The 20578-nt window shown below is 37.0% G+C and overlaps 1 protein-coding gene across 2 annotated transcripts; it reads left to right on the top strand.

Annotated features, from left to right (window-relative positions):
• Positions 1 to 702: 702 nt before the first annotated feature.
• On the top strand, positions 703 to 20575 carry LOC132195222 (tachykinins). 2 transcript variants are annotated; one of them, XM_059617068.1, is made up of 5 exons: positions 703 to 832; positions 17107 to 17373; positions 17424 to 17580; positions 17778 to 17987; positions 19656 to 20575. In XM_059617068.1, the coding sequence occupies exons 2-5, from the start codon at positions 17107 to 17109 to the stop codon at positions 19697 to 19699; spliced, it is 678 nt and encodes a 225-aa protein (XP_059473051.1). In that variant the 5' UTR covers positions 703 to 832; the 3' UTR covers positions 19700 to 20575. The 2 variants fall into 2 exon arrangements, with proteins under 2 accessions (XP_059473051.1, XP_059473050.1); XM_059617067.1 differs by lacking the exon at positions 703 to 832 and adding an exon at positions 12098 to 12217.
• Positions 20576 to 20578: the final 3 nt, after the last annotated feature.

The raw sequence follows: 20578 nt of genomic DNA, 5'->3' as shown, positions 1-20578 counted from the left end.
GCGGTGGGAACACTAATATTGAGTGCTTTCGTCCGCAGGGGGGTCGGCTGCTTTTCCGCACCGAGGGTTTAAGGCAATTTAAGTTCAAATTTGACCCTTAAAATGTCCTGTTTTCGAATAAATTACAATAATGTCAACAGAGTACTAAAAATAAGAAAATCGTAAATAGTCGTAATAACTCTTTGTGAAACTATAATTTCTTTTAATTTATATTAAATAAAAGTAATTTTATATTCAATTTAAAAATTGAAATTGTTTAAATCATTTAATTTAAAAAACGAAAGTATCGGTAAACGCCAAATTCAAAATATTTAAAACAAATTATAAAATTAAACAATAAATCTAAATAAATTCCTGCTAAATTAGTTCAATTCTAAAAATACACGACTTTTTTTTAAATAATAAAATTAGCTCTATTTTTAATGTTTATTATTATTATTATTATTTTAAATCTATTTCTGTATCAAATTTTTATTTCAAAATCTCAAAAGATCCTTGAGAAACTTGAATTGCTAAAATTTAAACTATTTCCTTTCCGGAAAATTTTAGCGACGTACTTCAAGCGGCGTGACTTTATCCCTTCTTTTCCCAACTTCCCCTATGATTGTGAGTGCGATAATCTCAATCAGTTCATCCTCAATAGCCCATATGTGGGGAGGAAGACCGGGGGCGGAGGAGGCCGTGCGGCGGCGGCGTGTGTCTGCAGAGGCGCGCGCGGGCCTGGTGAATGAAATGGGGTAGGTAGAAGGGTCGTGACGTCACTCGGGGCGCACTTAAAGCACGGCGTGCGGGCTGAGAGGTCTCATTACGGGCCGCACCACGACCTAGCAAGGTGAGTAAGCGCTCTCGTTATGTCTTACTTAGCACTACAATTTCCCTATTTTGGATTCGGGGAGATGAACGAGCAGGTTTTCTCTAGTGCTTGTTGTCTTGCCTTGTTTAGAGACACTCATCACCGAGATGCGGACTTGCGAAGCGACGAGATTCGTTTTATCATTAAATTTTGAGAGCTAAGCACACAGACTTGGACTCATGTGAAACATTCTTTACAATTCAAACTGTCATAAATTTCTACCGAAAGTCTTTCTTCCTAATTAACTGAAACTATAATTTTATTTTGATCAGGCACGAAAACATCGGATGTAACAAAATTCTATTAAAATTGAGTGAATTTTATTGGTTTGTTGTAAAAACTTATTTTTTTATAATTTGTTATTTAATGTGCAAAAAATCCCATTATTTCCAAAGAAATTTTTCCAACTACCAAACATTGATTGAATTACACAGCTTAATTTTTCATCATAAAATAAAAAATAATGATTAAGGACTCTGAAAAAAGTTTATTTAATTTTAAGTTTTGTTATCCGGGACTATTTAGACTGATGTTTGCACATAACATTGTTTAGGTTCAAGAAATGTTTATTGGGTTTGAATTTAGGGCAACTATGCTCCATACATGAACTCATCCAAATAAATGACAAAAACGAAAATTTTAAAACACGAGAGAGAGAGAGAAAACATTAGTATTGCTCAAAATATTGCTTTTTTCAGTACCGATTTAAAAAAATTAACAATTTCATTCAATTGTTTATAACATTTAAATAAAAAATAAGTACACCACCTGCGAACACACAATACGCCAGCATACATAATCCATGCTGAAAACAATCACTAATCCTCCCCGCGCGCACATCCATCAAACTTGCCAAATGCTGCGTCCGCACCACACTGACACCTTTCCCGGAAACACGTACGCACTGAATAAAGCGAAATTACATGCCTAGCTCGGATGTAAGGGGTGCATTGAGGCGGAAAAGGACAGCGGTTTTTCCGAGGCTCTGCAGGAAACGCAGCAGATTAAATTCAAATGAAGCGGCCGCAATCTCGCTGGCCGCAACGATGGTGCTGAGAGCAAACTTGGCAAAGTCCTTCAAATCCTGTAGCTGAAACGCGTTTCATTCAAGTCTGCCGTGAGCGAGCAAAGTTGAGATTAGGAGCGACGTGTTTTGCCCGGATTAGACCGACTCGCGTATTTTCTTAATTATTATTCGCCATTTCTAGTCGGTTTTGGTGTGAAATTAATGAGGTGGAAATGAAACGCATATAAATTGGTTTCGCAATCAAACTTAGTATCGACCTGCACCAAAGTCCTGTGGAAATCATTTTTATTATCTTTCGCTGCGTGTGATAATAAATCTTCGCTATTTGCACGCGTCGCACTTTAGTAAATTTTAATCTAGATCGTTTAAAAGCATTTTTACTCATATGTGCTCGTTGTCTGCTAAATGCTCAACACGAGTGACTAAGCGGGAGACATAAATTTAAAAAGTCGTGCATTTATTTCATACATGTGTGCAACAAGCCTAATTGTTTCATTTTTTTCCTCCGCAGCGCGTTTTCATTTTTTTCTGCTCGTCTCTCTAGTGCGGTGCTGCCTGAATATTTGTACTCTTAAATGAAGACTGGCGATGCCCTGGAGAAGAAACTTTGTAAATATGCTGAGGAGACTTTTTGGTTTTCTCATTCCCAAGGCTGCCTTTAGGAAACAAAACGGGCATGCTTTGTTTCCACAGCTGTCCTACCCAGTTTCGCGTCTCTCTCTTGCGGCGGCCAATTATGGGACTTGCCACCGGGACACAGAATTTTGCTAACAAATGCACACCGAACTAGCTATTTGTAAATTTAAACAATTCTCATCATAAAAATAAAAATTACCCAGTAAAAAAATAAGTGAGCTCAATAATGGTATACAGGCCGATAAGAAACATTGTCTTGGCCTGACCTAAAACATAAATCCAAATGTTTAGAGTTTCAACTGCAACTTATTAGCGCTTTTATTTTAAGTTTAATAGTTTTTTCAATCGATTTTTATAGCAAAAAATATGGGTGCGAAAGTACATATAACAGGTATTGTTTAATGCATAAAACAATTTTCTAAGCACATATTCAAAAAAGGGTTTCATGCCAGCGAATTATTATTTTAAGGCTGGCCGCGCTACCGGAGCATTATTTTAGCCGTAATTTCATGCGAGGAAACAATTTATTCCCAACTGGTTGCACGCATTACTTTCAGTCAACACGACTAATTGCTTTGAGGCTGGTGTTGCTATGCACACAATAATTATCTTAGATTTATCTGAAATTTGTAGGTGTTTGCTACGACCATAACCTGCTCAATTTATTGTAGGAAATTTCGGGAATTATTTTTTTTAAGTACAGTATTTAAATTCCACTTTAAATAATTTCTAAAGGTGCCGAGTTGAAATATGCCGCTTTCTCTTGAAATAAAAAATTTGCCAGCTAAAATCAGTGCGAGTGCATGTTTTGGCGCCATCACAGCAGCAATTTATTAATTTGCGCGCGACTTTATCGTTGGCAGTCGATCGCACGAGGGAAATAAAAATAAAAATCCGCTTGGTCACACACACTTGCGTACTCGCAGCGGTGGCAATCAAACGAAAGCAAATCGTGTGGACTGAAACGAAAACTGTATAGCGCGTGAGCCACTGCGGCCATTTGGTGATTTTGCATGTTTGTAGGGAGCAAAGAGAAGTCAGCCGCCGCAGATACGGTTCACATTTACGGTTTGAATTATGTATGAAATTTATCAGCTCGCAACCAAAATGCCTGGGAGTTGCATAATTTCGTATTCAATTTTTATTTCTGCCGCTTTAATCGGCTTTACAATTAGATTTGCCTCAGAACGGCAAACGCTGAACCGTGCATGACTTAATAATTGATGGCATTAGATTCCGACTTTTTATGATAATGAAAACCCTTATTTAATAGATGTTTTTGTGTGTATATACCGCATTAAGATATTAAATATAATATATAGTAAAATTATGGAGATATGGTCTTTCAAATTTGAATTTCTTAATTATTAAGTCTATTAATTGCATTGCATGATTTATTTGTTTGTTAATAAATATTTAAATTAATTTTTTTATGATTAAAGAAACAATATTTTAATAAAAAATTGATAAGTTAATAAATTTAAATAAATTTATTTATTTAAAAAAATATTTATTATTAAGTAAAATAGAAAAATTTATTATTAATTACAATAAAAAAAATTTCTAGTATTTTTCTTTTATTAATAACAATAAATGAATAAATTAAAAGTTTTATATTTGATTGATAAATTATCAATTTTTAATTGGTTGTTCAACTTCCATAGATGTATTTACTTTGCTTATAGTTTAGTTGCTTAACATTATTATAAATTAATTAATAATAAAAATTAAAATATTTCATCATAAAAACCATAAAATGATTGCCTAGCATTGTTTAAATTGTGAAAGGTTGACACGCCATTTTTTTAAATTAAGTTGCAAAACTTCTTTGAAGAGTTACGCGTGTACTACCTGCTGAAAGAAATCCAATTCCGGAACTCAACCTGACAATTCCCAAGTTTTCCTCGCGGGCAATTGAATCACCCTGCCATTCTCGCGCAATTTCTATTCATGAAGCGCAACCTCTGGAACGAATTCCTTCCTAAACTCTTCACGTAAAATTCCACCACCTGCGCACTTTTCGTCCCATTCAAATTGGGCTGCTTTGGAGGAATTCTTTGTTTCCCTTGAGAAGCGATGCATTCTCATTATTTGATGCGCCATAAATAACAGGTGGGCGGTTTTGCTGCTTATTTATTGCCTATTATATGCGACACACGCTTTCTTCATTTCCACTTTCGCCAGATAGCGAGCGTCAAGCGCTCGAAATAAATTATGCAACGCCAAATGACAAGGCTAATGTAGCGCGAGAGAGCAAATAACAAACGAGCGAGCTTCAATACGGCAAAGCAAACAAATGCTTAATATTTGCCCGCGCCGCCGAAAACACCAACGGGTAGAGCCAGATAGGGCGATGGTGGGTATAGGCAGACGCATGTGCACCCTAAGACGCCACTGATCATCTCGAAATGATAAAAGTTTTATCAGAAAAGTTTGCGAGACGCATTAACATATGGCGAGTGATAAATGAGCGTTTGTATTATGTAAACTTATTATATTGAATTGCTCTCTCTGTATGGTTCGAGATTTCTCTTTAGAAGTTAATTTGCATGGGAATGTGCAGGGAGCAAAAAGAATTGTTTTATTTTATTGAACTACGTCTGCCACCAAAGAAGTGCAAGAAATATTATATTCGAATTAACTATGTTAATAACTAGACATATTTTTGATATTTTATATTATCTTTTAAAAAACCAAAATAAAAATTTGCTCACTTTTGTATCAAAATTTTTATTCGTGCTCATTCTTGCTTTTTAAGATAAAATATATATCTCAGATTTTCCTTGAATGAATTAATATTTAAATTTGATCTTTTAATTTGCAAATTTTTAATGCACTGGTCAGTAATTGACGAGACATACAAATTACTACAATTTATACTTTTTTATGTTCGAAAGAAAATAACTTAAATCAACAAATAACCAGAATTAAAATTTAAGGAAATGAAGAATTCGGGCTTGTCCTCGTTTTAAAAAATTGTTTTTATACAGAAACAGAAGCAGCCGTTTTGTGTTTGAACAAAAACAATTTTTACAACGAGGACAAGCCCGACTTCTTCATTTCCATGCTGATCTGATCATCTCCTCAAGTGTCAACTTCTTCAAACAAATAATTAAAATTTATGCCTGAAGATAATCCTTCTCTATTTTTTTTTAATTTGCATCAAAATCTTATTCTGTAACAAAATGAATTTAACTTAAATTAAATTGGCTCTGCTTATTTACAATTTTTTCTTGGCAGTCTTGAAAGAAGGTCTCTGAACACACAGCATGGGGAAAACTATGAGCCTTGAATGTGAACGTGTGGGTGCCCCGTGAGAGTAAGAAAAGGAAAGAGCTTGGAGGTGACTAGGGGCGGATTTGAATACGAGAGGAGTCGCTACAGGTGCAACAGACGCGAGATAAATTTTTATTCTGGGTTAAAAGCAAGCGGCCCTTAAGCCTCGAATTCAGGCGCGAGAGTGAGAAGAGGGAGGCAATTTTGCCAAGTAGTTGTGGTGCATGTGCATCAGCAACTTGTGAGATTCGCCTCACACCTGTCTGACGCACGCACCCGCAAACGGCCCTTCACGCCCAACTGCACGTGAATTATAAATGGCCGTGCGCTCTCGTGGAGCTTTCATACAAAAAAAAAAAAACATAATTTACACAACATGTGACAGTGTCGTGCGCACCCCGCATTGTACACGGAATATCGACTCAAAAATAGACACAGATGAGTTTTTTCGTGATGGGTAAAAAGTTCTCTGATTTTTCTTTTCATGCAAATTCCGTCTTTTCCGAGGGTGATAAAAAAAAATTCTCATCTTTCTCTCAAGGAAATGAGCAGAGCTTTTCACCAAGAAGGTGTTTTTGCATTATTAAAATTTTAATGGCGAGCGCACGCTTTGCAAAAGTATCTTATGTATGATGTGAAGCAAAAGTTTAGCACCTCATTAGAGGTATAAATGCATAATTCATATAGAGAGAGACTGGAGAGCGCCTGCGAAATCTCTTCCAGCCCATTACAGGACCCGTCTTTCGTTTCAGTCAAAATAACTCACGGCAAAGGATATAAATTATGTTTATTTTTGATGTATTAAAGTATTAATGAGGGAAAAATATAAGAGGTAAAAATGGGATTGATGGATTGGCATTAGCATTTAATTATGATTGATTCACCATTTATTGGTACTCCTTGCAAAGTAAATTTAAAATGAGTCAATAATTTTGAATACTTAAAAATTGTTGTAACTGAATTTATGATAAAATTTCAAATAAATGCACACCTCTCTTTTTTACAGAAAAAATTTACTCTTGGGTGTTATAAAACATTATGTCTTGCTGTCGGTGATTAAAAGGAAAAAATGTACAATTTATAAATGGCTTTATTTTAAATTTATTTATTATATTGAAATATAGCAGTTTAACGTGAAAAGAGAAAATTACCTATTGTGCGTGCATTTCTATAAACTGTGGTTTGGACACCGTTTTATGTAATTAAAATTTAATAGAATTAATTAAAAATCGCATTTAAACTAATTAATTAACAAATCCCAGGTTGAGAGACTGATTTTGGTACAAATTCCTCACCCACTAATCTTTCCGCTCGCTTTTGATTTAATTACTAATGTAAAAAGGTGAATCAAAAAGAGATAATGAATAAAGCAAGCAGTTCCAACATTCAGTGGCAAGCTTAGCCTGATCCACAAAGCAGAAGAGAATTTTTGCGAATACAAGTTTGGCAACTAAATTATCTCACATTTGTTTTAGTTGCACGTCGGCGGAAAGCTTCATTTTCTGGGAGCGTCGATCATTTAGCGCGCTGATGAGAATTTATTTTCGCACACACGCGAAAGCGAGCGGAATAACCCGAGATAGAATCCCATAAATATCCCTCTGTTTGTATTAAAAGCGAGATGGAGCCGAAAGGGATATTGGGCAAAATATGCAAATTGGCACCGCTCACAACGCCTCTGCGCCATCATTTGAGCACTTTTAATTCATGAATATGAATCATGCTCGGCGAAATGACCTGCTTCGCGTTAAAAACAAAACAAAAACGAGTCTGCGCCCGGTTGTAAATCAACGTGCCGGAAAAAGGGCGGATTATTTTTTTTTTTTTCTTCTTTTTCTCAAGCAAACGTAAAGTTGCCGCTGTTTTCATTAGCGTGCGAGCGTTTATTTTTCGCACACTTTGTAATCGTCACCAGGGACTTTTTATCTCATCACCACCGTCGAGAGAGCAAACACTGAATACCAAACTGCAAGCGGATTTTCCCGGCGTGGGTGGCGGGAAAGTTTAGCGACCGTGATTTATGCTTGCATGCTGCTTGTTTACTCGCCTCTTTTTTTTATTGTTTGTTTAGTTGAAAGCTACTGCATGCTTTTCAAGCTAGCGCTAAAGTAGCGCTTTTGAAATATATTTCCCTCAAATAAAAAGCAAGAATGACCTTCCAGCGCTGTAATTTTCCGTTATAAAACAGCAAAGTTAAAAATATATAAAATTATATTTTTAAAACGGTCAAGATTAATACTTTTCTCTTAAATCATTTTACTTTCGCTCTTGAATACGAACAATGATTAAGATTTTGCAAATCCTGCACAAATTCAAAACTTTGCTCTCTTTTATATGCATATATTGTTGGAATTATAAAAAGAAGAATTTAGTTTCAATGTTTATTGGGTTCGACAAAGGGCAACTTTGCCCCAACATGAACTTATCCAAATTAATTGACAAATTAAATATTTAAAATAAGAGAGAAACATATCATTAATATATCTCAATGAATTGCTTTTTCAGCGTTGCCTAAAAAGAATTTAAATTTAAAAACAATTTAATTCATCAAAATTCCTGTTTCATGCTATTTAATTTGTCTTGATGTCTCTGTGGTAGTTCAGGGATTCAGAGATTACTTTTGCGGTGTTCTTGCCGCTCTTGCAGGATCTTCAAACTAATATATGTTTGCGCATTCGTTTTACGAGAGAAGCCCGGTTAGCTAGTTGGCTGTAATTATTTCCAGGGGCTTGTTGGGGTTTTTTTGCAGGTCCTCTGGTTAGGGCGAAGGCAAGAGAGCAGAGCAGCGTGATTGCCCTAAGGCAAGGCTAACACAATAATCACCTTAATCTAACCCAGAGATTACAACCCCGGCTTCGTTACGACGCTTGTACACAGTCGCCGACGAGAGTCTTGACTGAGCAAGACTTCAGTGAAAATCGTGTTTCAAATATCGCAAGAAATGCACTGAATCATGTCGGGCTTATCAAGATCAATGTAATTTGAGCCAGACTCTGACAAATGATTTTATCCATTTTTTGTGAGCAATTTAAGGGGTGATTACAAAATTTTGATTAGCGTAGCACATAAATCCGCGATAATTAAAGTGTAGTTTCAGACATCATCTTATCGTTCAAAAAATTTTATTTATTATTTTTATAATTAAAATATTCTAAATCAAAATAGGGATTAGAAACTTAATATTACAACAACGTATGTAATGTTTTTTATGAAAGCTTATTTATTGAGATAAATAATTTATTCTATTACTGCTGCAGTACATAAGAATTAACTTTTATTATTATTTCTTCTTTTCAGACCATAAAAAAATTTAAATTTGAAAAAAAAAATGTTTACAATTAAAACTAGCAGATGTCTGCTAAAACGCACAATACATATCAAAATAGACTCGGCCGCCGCGGTGATCCCACATCATTGGTGAAAAAGCAAAAAAAAAAATAAGAATATAATTTAATTATATTTTAATTAAATATTTCTGCCATAAATATTGTAAATTTAAAATAAAATCATTTGTTTATTTAATAAAATGTAAACTTTTTTTTATAAAATGTTTATAAGTTGTTGTCAAACACTCGAAATTACAAATTAGTAAAAAAAAAAATATATTAAAAAGTAATTAATAATTCCCTTATAAAGTATTATCTCGTTTTCACAAAAATATAATCATTGTCATTAAACTCCATAGCATTTATTTAATTTTGCTTGCGCAAGAGAAAAACTTCTTGATGGACGCAATGTGCCACTTATAGATATTTTTTCACCTGACCTTTACTGTTGCCCCACAACCAGCTTGCGTTTCGTCACTCCCATTCTACTTTGATCCTGCAACTCTCTGCAGACCGATAAATAGGGCAGGAAGGAACAACAGGCTGCCCTCGTACAATAATATTGTGCGTGATTTACGCGCCTTTGCCTCCTCAGCAGCGGAGGCGAGGGAAAAATTAATTTCGTGTGCAGCTTGTTGCTGGCCGACGTTGTGCCGGTTGCATACTCACGAGAGAATAGCCCACCTGATTGCTCTAGCAGCGGGTTGTGTAAGTTTCGCCGCAACGCTCGCGGAATGCCAAGCGCGCGAGACACGGCAAAAGTGGCTAACTGACAACTTGCCGGCGGTCGGTGTGCATTAATTGTTATTCTAATGCAGGCGCCCAGGAGCAGAGACGAATTGCGCTCCGAGGCTTTACAGTTCACGCTCGAGCATTATTTCGTCTCGGTTAGTTGGCGGGAATCTGCCTCGCCAAAGCCGCTCCAGAGTACAGCGTTTGACATCAAGTAGTGTACTTTGCTGGGGTCACGTGACTCTAAGTGAAAACTACTTGCTTGCTCTCCCAATGCTCCACTCCGTGCTTTGCAAACTTAACTTACTTATCCAAACACATTTGCGTGCTGCTTGTCTTGGGACGAGGAAAGGAGCGACTCATAATAAATTATTCCAAGGTTCGCGCTTAGCACAACTTTGACGAGATATTGCAAAGATTTATTCTAACTCTCGGAAGCATTAATATAATTAATTATTTTGCTCTTAAAGACCATTAAGTGTCAAGGAAAGTTTCTCTAAAATTGTATTCAGACTAAAAAGAAAAACAATAAAAGCCTTTGGAGCGAAAAATATATAACTTATAATATGTTAGTTTGGCTTAATAATTAAAGCGTTAAATATTATGTGGACATTTCTTTTTGAAATAATGTTTTTTTTATTGGTACACATGGATTTAAGACTTTAATTGAAGGTTTCATTAAAAGCTTGTTTCATGGAAAATTCTAATCACTGTACGCTTTTTATAATAATTGCATTCAAATTTTTATAAAAAATCGACTGAGATTTCCAAATTCTAATTGCTTACATTTATAATTTAGCACTTAACATACATTTTTCCTTCCTCTAAAGCTCTAAAGCAGAATTGGTGCTTCTCTGTCAATTAGTGGTCTTTGCCGTAGATAATTAGGCTGCGAGAAAGCACTTTAGCAGAGTGCGTTTGCTCTAATTATGTGATGTGAGCGCGAGGTCATCGTCGGCGAAACAACCGCCCAGAGACACACGATTTAAGCCCTCATTTTTTAACATTCGCGTAAACGTGTGTAAATTTGCAGAAAGAAAACAAGAAAAGTTTTCCCCGATGCTCGAATAAAGAACTTTTTATGCCACCTTGTGGAGTCTTGTTCTTTGTTCATTTGTTCTCGCTTTATGAGTGCATGTTTCCTTTCTGGAAGAAAAATTTATTGCGTATGCTCTGCATGTATGTACGACCGACTTGGGCCTTAATTGCAGTCGCCTGCTCCCTCTTGCTCGGCTTTGCTTATAAGCATGAGCGAGCTCTCTGATTTTTATCACGCACTTTCCACCCCTCTTCTTTTTTCTTTTTTGGAAGACTTGTCAAGCTGTTCCTGTTGAAATTTTTCATAATTTTATTCCGAGAGAGTATTTCAATTTATTCTGCACAAATGCGTATTTAATTTAAAGAGGCGTGTCAAGAACTGAAGTCTCCATTTAAAAATAACGTGCAGAAAAAGAGAGAAATTTACCTTTAAAAAAATGGAAACTGAACATATTATTTTATGCTTCGGTCATTTTAACGTGACAAAAATATTCAATTAAATTTTTTTCGTATTTGATTTTAGTTTAAAAAAAAATATATTAATCTAAAAGGTTGGTGTTTCCATATAAACCTAATGCATCCGTATGCTGATTAAAATTTGGAATTTGTATTTGGTTGCAATGCTTTGTTATTGTTGTTTCCATATGCAGCGCACATGACAATATTGAGGAGACTTTTGTTTATGCCCCCCCCCCCCCCCGTGAGCTTATTTGGCTATCTCGGGTTGGTTTTTTTCCGTAGTCGAGCACCCTTGGTACATTTTTTATTCCCAACCAACTGATCCGGGGGCTTTCTAGCAAATTTGGTGGTGCTCGTATGGACCCCCGGTGCAATTCAGAAAAGAACAAATTAAAACGCACTATTTAGTTACAGTCTTGATTAGCATAAAGCGTTTTTGGTGCGAGCCTTAGCCTTATGGTTAGCGAGAGAGCTATAAATTTTAACAATGCCCACTGACCTCGTTACCTTAAAAGTTGCATTATAAAAAACAAAATCAAACATTGAATTATAATCCGGGCCAAATTGAGTAAAGATACTAAAAATAGGACTTGTGTTCGAAAGCGTTAAAATTCAATAGCCTCGATTTAAGTAGCTCGAGTTGCGCCCGCACAGCCTAATTAAAAGCGCACGCACCCTCGGCAGGCTGGCAATTAAGCGCGCACACAAAACACAAACAGATCGCGGCGGCCGATTGTGGGCCGCGTGTTGCGAGTGTTTTGAATCGGCGAGCGACTCTCGACGGCAGCCAGAAGGGTGGCAGAGGCGATGGAGGCAGGTGGAGTGCCGCCAAGCCAGCAACTTTTTACTAAAGGTCAAGAGTCTTTGCCGGTAACAAGCAAGCAGTCTAACAATTCCTTAGCTCTCTATGCTATCCCAGCACACACGGGATGAATTTCTCAGCACACGCTCAACAAACCCCTATCCAAGCTTTTTGCTGCACACACAGCCGTGTGTGTTTGTCTTTTTTTGGCGAATCCGCTTTACAAATCCGCTTGAGAAGGGAGGCATGCTGTATTTTTCATAGTTCTCTTGACGGTATTCTTAAATATTTTACTTTTATAGAGAAGTAAAATAGTTCCACTTCTTCTACTGGAAAGAATGTTTCCTAGTTTTATTGTGAGAAGTACATTTTTTAAATCCTCGAAAAATTATTTCTGAATAATTGGTCGAGCACAAAAGCTTGTCCAGTCAAGATCTCTTATGTCTTTTGCAGGCACGCATTCCAACGATTACTCATATCTCTCGTCTAAGAAAAATGCATACGCAAAATTCCAATTAGCTTTTTTCACGTTTATTTACGTGTCGGTATTTTTTTCGCAACGCGAAAAATCAACACAGCTAGAGTTTTGTTTCGTTCTCAGGGCAGAGAGCAAAAATAACAAATATGGCACGCGAATGCAAACAAAACTTGCTCTCGGCCGCCGCCACAGTTTTGTACTTTGCAGGCCGCAAACCGACGCAAAGTTGACTGCTGCGAATTTTTTTCTGAGCCTCCCAGCGCCCACCCAGCATATTATTTGCAATAATTGTCTGCCCACAAACCAAAATCGCTGTTTTCCAATGTGGGAGGCTCAAAAGGATGCATTGTTTGCTCGTAATGAGGGAATTTGCCGTGTGCCTGTATTTCCATGAATGTTGATCTTGTTTGGATTTGCTTGCTTTTTATTCAGGCTTGGCAAACATCCGCGAAATGTTAGCGACGCGCGCGCGTTTGGAGATTATTTCCTCTTCGCCTTCCGAAATACACATCGGCGTGTTTGCCTTTGCGCCTCTTGCAAACTAAACACGAAACGAGCTGGATCAAATTTAACTGTCAGCACTTGTGTACTTCAGGAAGCGAAAATTATCGGTAGCAAATTATGCTTTTCTGACGATAAAAGTATGGCGCGCCCAAAGAAACAGCCACACTCGGGGTGTTTTTGTTTACCCTTTCGCTTCAGTTAAATAATTCAGTTGTGCTGTTGGCGCCGTGCAAAACTTTTTGGTCTTGCGCCTCTCTCGTAAAGGGACGTGCACAGCCCCTTGCTCGTTAGACGTTTCGCCCCCTCTTGTGTGTCTCGCAATTTATTTATTTATTTACCCGCAGGTGTATTGACACACAGGGTCGGCGAATAAAGCGGCATTAAGTCGTGCCGAGGCGAGCTTAATCAACTTGTGGGCTGCTCACATGCCTGCCTGCGCTGGATTAACTAAGCACTTAATTTCTGCCGCCACGGCTTGCGATTCTCATCAAATCGAGGCCGTGTGTAGGAACGACGCAAGAATTTTCATTTTCAAGTGCGCCTGCGTTGCTCGCAAGGAAATATTTAATTAACACGGCCGTTATTAAGTTGAAATCTTCTTACAAGGGGGGTCTCTGGAGAGGCGCGTTTTATATTATTTGAGTCATTAGAGTAATTGAAAAAAGCGGGACGTGCTTCCTTGTCGTGCCGTCGCTGTGTTACTGATGCGCTCCGCTTGGCTGGATTTCATTACAGCTTTTGAAATTGAGTTTTGTGTTTCTCCGTGCTACTTTTTATGTCTTGAGGTTGGATTTATTTGAGCTTTTAATTTTCCTTACTTCAGTGGTCGCTCTGGACCTTAAACTTGATCTAAAAAGTGTAAAAGTGTAAAATTTAAAACTTCTTCTGCAATTTTTATTTTATTTCATCAAGAAAAGTGAGCTAGCACCTTTTTCAACTCAAAATAAATAGTAATTAATCTATGTGTGAAGAATTATATATGACAATTACATCAAAATTTGCATCCATAAATATTATTTAACATACTTTTAATATCTAAATTCATTAAAAGGGTTAATTAAGTATAAAAAAACGCATTAGTTGCATAAGCTTATAAATTATGGTTTTGTTTGAAATTTGTTGAATTTAAAAAAAGTTCATTTTACATCATCGTTATTGATATTAAATTATTATATATTATTATTTAAAGTTCTTCTGTAGTTTGGTAATAAAAATTATTATATTTGCGAAATTTACTCCCTGAAATTTCAATGTTAATTTAAATAATTTGACTTAAGCTCTAAAATATTATTAATAAAAGCCTGTCGAAGAAAAATATCCGCTCTCCTAATTTGGCTCTGCATTTTTCTTGGGAAAGTAAATGGGAAAGATCGGACAATTATCCGCGACAGAAACGAGGACGATCATTTTTAATTCGAGTGAAGAGGTTGGCACTCAGGGAGACGTTCATGGAGGTGAAGTAAAGCGGGCCTTGTCATTGTTGAAAAAAAAATTTTTACCGCTGAGCCGTTTGGTTGAATGATATATATTTTTATAAAAATAAAGCATTCTTTAAGAGGATTGAAGAGGATTAAGTCCGTTCTAATCCACATCTCAACGTTTTTCAATTTCAGAATTTATTCTCGGGAAGAGAAAAAAAACCCTCCAAACTTTCACTCACAGATATGATAGCGTAGAGATTTTTTGCCTTTATAAAGGCGGAACTTTTGCAAAACGCTCGGCCGTAGTGCCCTGCAGGGAATCCATCACACTTTTTCCACCACGTTGCCAACCTTTGTGCACAGGAGACACTCAAAAAGAAACTCTGACTGTATTTCATTAAAAGTGCGATTTCCTCTTTCCCACTTTGTCCCCGCTGGCTTTGATCTCGCGCTGCGCGGACATGCAAATAATTAACCAAAACAAGAATAAAAAAAATCCTAGTGAGAAAGGCGCATTTGCAGAGACAGAAACACGAGCAGAGCTATTAAGCAAGCTCCCTGCCGGTTGCTTTGTTAGGCAACCCGCTCCTCCGCCGTGTACGCCAGGCTGCTTTTGCGTTTTTACTTTCAATTAACAGGCAAGGTTGTAGCGTGAGAGCGAAGAGGCACAATTGCCCATGGTAAAATTGCTAATTTCCTTGGATGAACGAAGTGAGCGAGCATACTTCAAAGGACCAATCACTAATAATGACCAATTTCCTCCGCTCTATTTGTGTCTTCTGAGGTTTTTACGGCAAACACGCAATTTACAATGCAAACCAGTAATTTCCTGTATTTACCAAGTTAAGTTTCACCCAGAGTTTTGAAGAGACAGAAGAATCCAGATTTATAAAAGAAGTCGAGCAAGGCAACTGTAAAGAAATCGGCGCTTTTTTTACTTTTTTGCTTCAGCAGCAAAATTAAACATTTGCCAGTATGAAAAGATGGCCTTAATTTAAAGGAAAGAGCTCGTTTCCCGTCCTAAAACACACACACCCCAGCTTGGCGAGAAAGACACACAATTGCCATCAACTAAGTAGGCACCGCCAAGGAAGGGTATGTATTTTTAGCGCGCACATTTGAGCCGTATTTTGCGCGAGAATGAGAACGTGTGTAAGTGTTTAGGAAGAGCAGCGTCTCATAATAATCACCCCCGTTTCTGCTGCGAGATGTTCAGCTCATTTTTCTCGGGCGTAGCTCTGTTGCAAACAGATGCGACTCTGCCGGTGTTGAAACTCCCAAGGGTGCTCCACTGATGGCTACAACGGCACCTCTCATTTACCGTCCGAGTAGGCGAATCATCGCCACTGGCGTTTTTCGCCTCGCAAAAGGGAGACCCTTTCGTTTTAATTTCGCGGGAGAAAAACGACGCTCAATCTTCTGGTGGTGACAAAATGACAGATATACTCTTATCGATTGCAATTGCTCAAAAAGGCTATCGTTTTGGAATATTTATTTGCAAAAAAATTGTATATATTGTTTTAAACGTTTAAGGAAATAAACTACTTTTAAATTTTGTGGTAGAATTTCACGGTTAAATTCGCCATACTTTTAAATCATTCTGGAAAAAATTAATGCAAAGGAGATCTTAAGGGTTTTTTTTTAATTTTAATTTTAAACGCTATACCAGTTTTTTTGTTCATAGAACGCTAAACATTCTTGCGAGTGTTTTTTTTTACAATAAAACTTTGGCAGATACATTGCCAATATATTTAAACTTTCAAGTTTCAAATATCTGAAACTTTATGGAAGAAGAATTACTGTTTTCAATATCTCAATTCTTAAAATGAATTAAGATTTGCTGGCACGTGTTTCCGGTTTTCAACAAGGCCATGAATCTTTGCAAACCATTATTTTATCTACAGGAAAAAAGCAGACCTCGCTCTCTTTTTCTATCTTTGAGACATAAAAAGCTAGGAAGCGCTTAACGTGTGGACCGGCGGGTTGTATAAGAAACGGGAGCGGCGCACGCTATTGTTGCTTCCGCGCTGTTTTACGCCAACAGTAATTTATGTCGCGAGTGCACCTGTGCGAGAGCGCGAACGAGAGCATCAACATATAAGCAGGAAGCTGCGAGAGTTTGCTATTTACAATTCAAATTTTCTGAATATTGCGTTATGATGAGATGCTCTAGGTTGAAAAAAAAATCGCGCATAGTGAGGAAGGTTTCATATTTTCACGATGATTACACCCGCAATGTATTTCTTTTTTTGCATTCCATCAACATTCCAATTATAGAGGCTCTGCGTGGTGTGCAAGGAAAGAGAAAACACAAAAAGGAAATCAGATATTTATGAATTCAAGTGATAGTGTAGTTTTGTGCCTAGCTGATTTTTTATCAAGGGGGTCCTGCTCTTGGTAATAGTTGATGATAAATAAAAAAGATTTTTCACTTTTTTCCCTCGTTAGTTCATTTATTTCACTCCTTTGGATTGAACAAATTATGTGTTTTACATGCGACATTTTTTTTAGTTTTAATAGAAATTTATTAATTATATATTATTATTTTCCGCAGATGCCCAGGTGGATATCTTTGGGACAGCTGGTGGTGCTTCTGGCAACATCTTGCTGCCAAGCATCCCTGCCCGATAATGAGCAGCAGCCTCCAGCGTTGTGGGCCCGTAACAGCAGTCCCTACTGGCAGGCCCTGGTGCAGAACTTCAGGGAGGCTGAGATGGCCAAAAGAGCGCCGTCAGACTTTTCCTTCTTTGGCATGAGGGGCAAGAAGACGCCAAAGAACCTCAACTTTTTTGGCATGAGAGGCAAGAAAGACGATTACGAGGTAAGAATTTCTTTTGTTTCGCATTTTGTTTCTAACAAAAATATGAAAAGATGTCTGACGACTGGTATGACACTTTCGACCCTGCTCTGGAAAAAAGGGCACCAGCAGCGGGTTTCTTCGGCATGAGAGGGAAGAAGAGACCAGCGGGATTCTTTGGCATGCGAGGAAAAAAGGGCCCTGCTGTGAGCAATTTCTTCGGAGTCAGAGGTAATCAAATCTTCCGTATAGCACTTTCATTCTTGCGCAAGGAATATTTTGTGTCACGTGGAAATTAGTATTTATTTTTTCTTTGATATGTTTTCCATTTCCTTTTCAATTTAATTCTGAGGGGATGATAAAAAAAAAATACGTACTATTTCTTTATGCACTTTTCTTGATAATTTATTTTCTTGTGCATTTTTTAGGCAAAAAGAGTGACCCGGAAGAACTGGACAACCTGCTTCAGGCACTACTTTCTAAAGAAAGCCCGTCATATGTAGGGGGTGAAGTTGCAAGTCCCTACATGGACTTTGAGGGCGGACAGATGCAGAAAAAGGCGCCGAGCGGCTTCATGGGGATGCGTGGCAAAAAGGATCAGGGCTGGTCCGAGACCATCACTGGATCACCTGCTCGAGGTATTTGGGGTTGCTTTGTTCTTTGTCCCCACGGATTTCCTTTTGTTTTGATGGCTTAGCATTTCATTTCCAAATTTGCATGCATAGTGCAGGAACAGAATTTTCGTTGGCTGTATATTTTCAAACGCGTATGAGAATCATGCATTGTTGCAAGCTTGACAGCAGGGGCGATTAAACATGCGCACACATATATACGCCGTGGCAGCTTTTCTATGTACCACTGGCAAGCAGGAAGCGCCGGAAAATTTTGTCGGCTTCTGCTATCACACGCAGCTGCCACTTTGGATTATTGAAGGTGCCATAAAGGATAGGTGTTGCTTTGTTTGTTTAATCTTTGCTTTGCGGTAAGCAAGTTTGCTGTGCTTAGAATAACTTGGAAATTTTTATAGCTTTAAAAATACTCTATACACGTTCTAACAAAATTTAATGCAATTTCAACACTTAAATTTTTATAAATGCATTTAAAAAGAAATTAGTATTTGTAGGCTGAAATAATTGCTCTTAAAATTGACAAAACTAAACAAACAAGTTTGCCAAGTTTGGAATTAAATGTCAAACATCAAGACTCTGAATTTCAATTTATTTTTTCTCCCTATTTTCCTTTGCACTCCTCATTCTCCTCGTACATACACTTTTTGTTCTAGAACGGTCGTGTGCTTTTAAAATTATCTTTCTTGCAAGCATTGCTTGTATAAAGTGCGTCATTTTTCTCATCTTCCGTCTCTCTGATCCCGAATCTGATCCCCTGTAAATAAATTGTTTTTTGATCCTACAACGCTCTCACGTAGTGGGAACGAAATTTTGTTCAATGCTGCACACGTGCATCAGAAAAAATATTAAAAGGAAAAACACGTTACGTGAAACTCTCACGTGCATGCAGTTAAATATGGAGAGAAGCAAGGATTATAAATCAGTTTAGAAAAAAAATGCCCGGTGGCGTGCAAACGTCAAAGCTTGCGCACTGTTGTTTGCAAAGCTGATTTCACCCAATTTGCCAAGCAAACAAAGCGTCGATTGCACCAAAAAAATAAAGCTGTGTTGTTTTGATTTGCTATTTTGCATCTCTTTCGCGAGCGCTCGCGTATTTATCGTCGCTGCCCTAAGGACTTCATTAGCGGCAGAACAATATATAGAGTTGCTATACATGAGTTGTGTGTTTGAAAATGTGTGGCTTTGGGCTAAGTGGTCACTTTACACAAAGACCCATTTAGTCTTGTGTGTGTGCATGTTCTAGCTGGCCACAATTAGCCACAATTGTTGTAGCAGACAATGGCTTGCTGATTGTTTCTCATTTTTTCCATTTTCATTGCATACCTGAAGAGTTAAATTTCCTTACTAAATGAAAAATTTAAATGAAAGTTAAATTTGTTAGATTAAAAAAACAAACATAGAAATTATAGGAGTCTATACTATCATGATTCTATTATAAAATTTAGGTTCTAATGATAAATTAATAACAAATGAACAAAAAAGAATAAAAAAAAAAAATAGAAACAAATAATATTATTTTATATAATAAATTATTAATTAATTAACCTTTACAAGCATCAGCATGTTAATTTTTATTTTTAAGGACCGGGGTTTGATGATTTTAATATGATTTCAATTTGTCTCTAAATGCAAATGGTATTATCTATTATAATCTTCTATTATTTTATTTTCTTCTAGATGTGGTCGAGAAGGCAGATGAACTTGGAAGGGTTTCGGACTAACGCCAACCAGCACCCAAGCGCCAGAAAACCCCTGCTTTCAACTAGCGACCGAATCAACAACCCACACTTGCAACGGTCGACAACTTTGACCCGAACCCCTCATGGCAATACTTCTACTACAACCATTACCTAATCATGAAAATTTCGCTGACTCTTACGGAAAAAAAACTTGTGTGTTCTTGGTTGCTTTAAACCTTCTGCTGTGTCTACCGCGCAGCTCGGTAGAGCAGTCGCGTTTGAGCTATCAAGAGTAGAAAAACCTGGACTGACTCTCGCAGCGCTCAGTCGTCAGTTTGCCATGATCACTCCGCTTCAACTCGTTTTGTTGCATTTTGAGGCTGGACCTTTGAAATTAGTTTGTATAAAAATATATATCAAATGGACGCAGTCTTCGTGGCAAACTGACTAGCTATATTCAGAAAATCGTTGTGCTGTGAGCGAAATAAGAACGAAAATCGCCAGTTGGTTGACCCCCGTATTTTCAAAAGAAAAAAGAGGCAGCAGATTAAGCAAACATTTAATTATATATAAATTCTTCGTTTCTGATTAATGAATTTGTAAAATTATTATTTTCTAGATATCCAAAATAGTATAGTGATGAATTAAAAAAAAAACAAGCAATCCAATTAATTACTAATTTCTGCTCTCATAAATTACGTAAATAACAAAATAAAGCATACACCTTTTAAATAAATTTGAGCCGATAAAACAGGTAGCGTTCAACAGATAATTTGATGAAATGTACTTTTTAATATTTCAACTAATTAACTTAATAAGCCTGACGCGTCAACTAAATGCGAGCAATTTTTAGACAGAGGAGAGGAGTTCTAACTATGTTATCCGAAATTTGAAATTTAAATAAATGAGCAAACATAATTT

Source organism: Neocloeon triangulifer, unplaced genomic scaffold (assembly GCF_031216515.1).
Source record: "Neocloeon triangulifer isolate White Clay Creek 2 clone unplaced genomic scaffold, ASM3121651v1 ptg000009l, whole genome shotgun sequence".
NCBI classification, from domain to species: domain Eukaryota; kingdom Metazoa; phylum Arthropoda; class Insecta; order Ephemeroptera; family Baetidae; genus Neocloeon; species Neocloeon triangulifer.
This window is presented reverse-complemented; position numbering and strand designations above follow the sequence as displayed.

Bases quoted from the DNA above. Each gene is read 5' to 3' on its own strand.
- LOC132195222 (XM_059617067.1), top strand. From the start codon at position 12,155: ATGGAGGCAGGTGGAGTGCCGCCAAGCCAGCAACTTTTTACTAAAGGT. The intron at 17,374-17,423 runs GTAAGAATTTCT...AAATATGAAAAG, and splicing joins GCAAGAAAGACGATTACGAG to ATGTCTGACGACTGGTATGA. The intron at 17,988-19,655 runs GTATTTGGGGTT...ATTTTCTTCTAG, and splicing joins CACTGGATCACCTGCTCGAG to ATGTGGTCGAGAAGGCAGAT.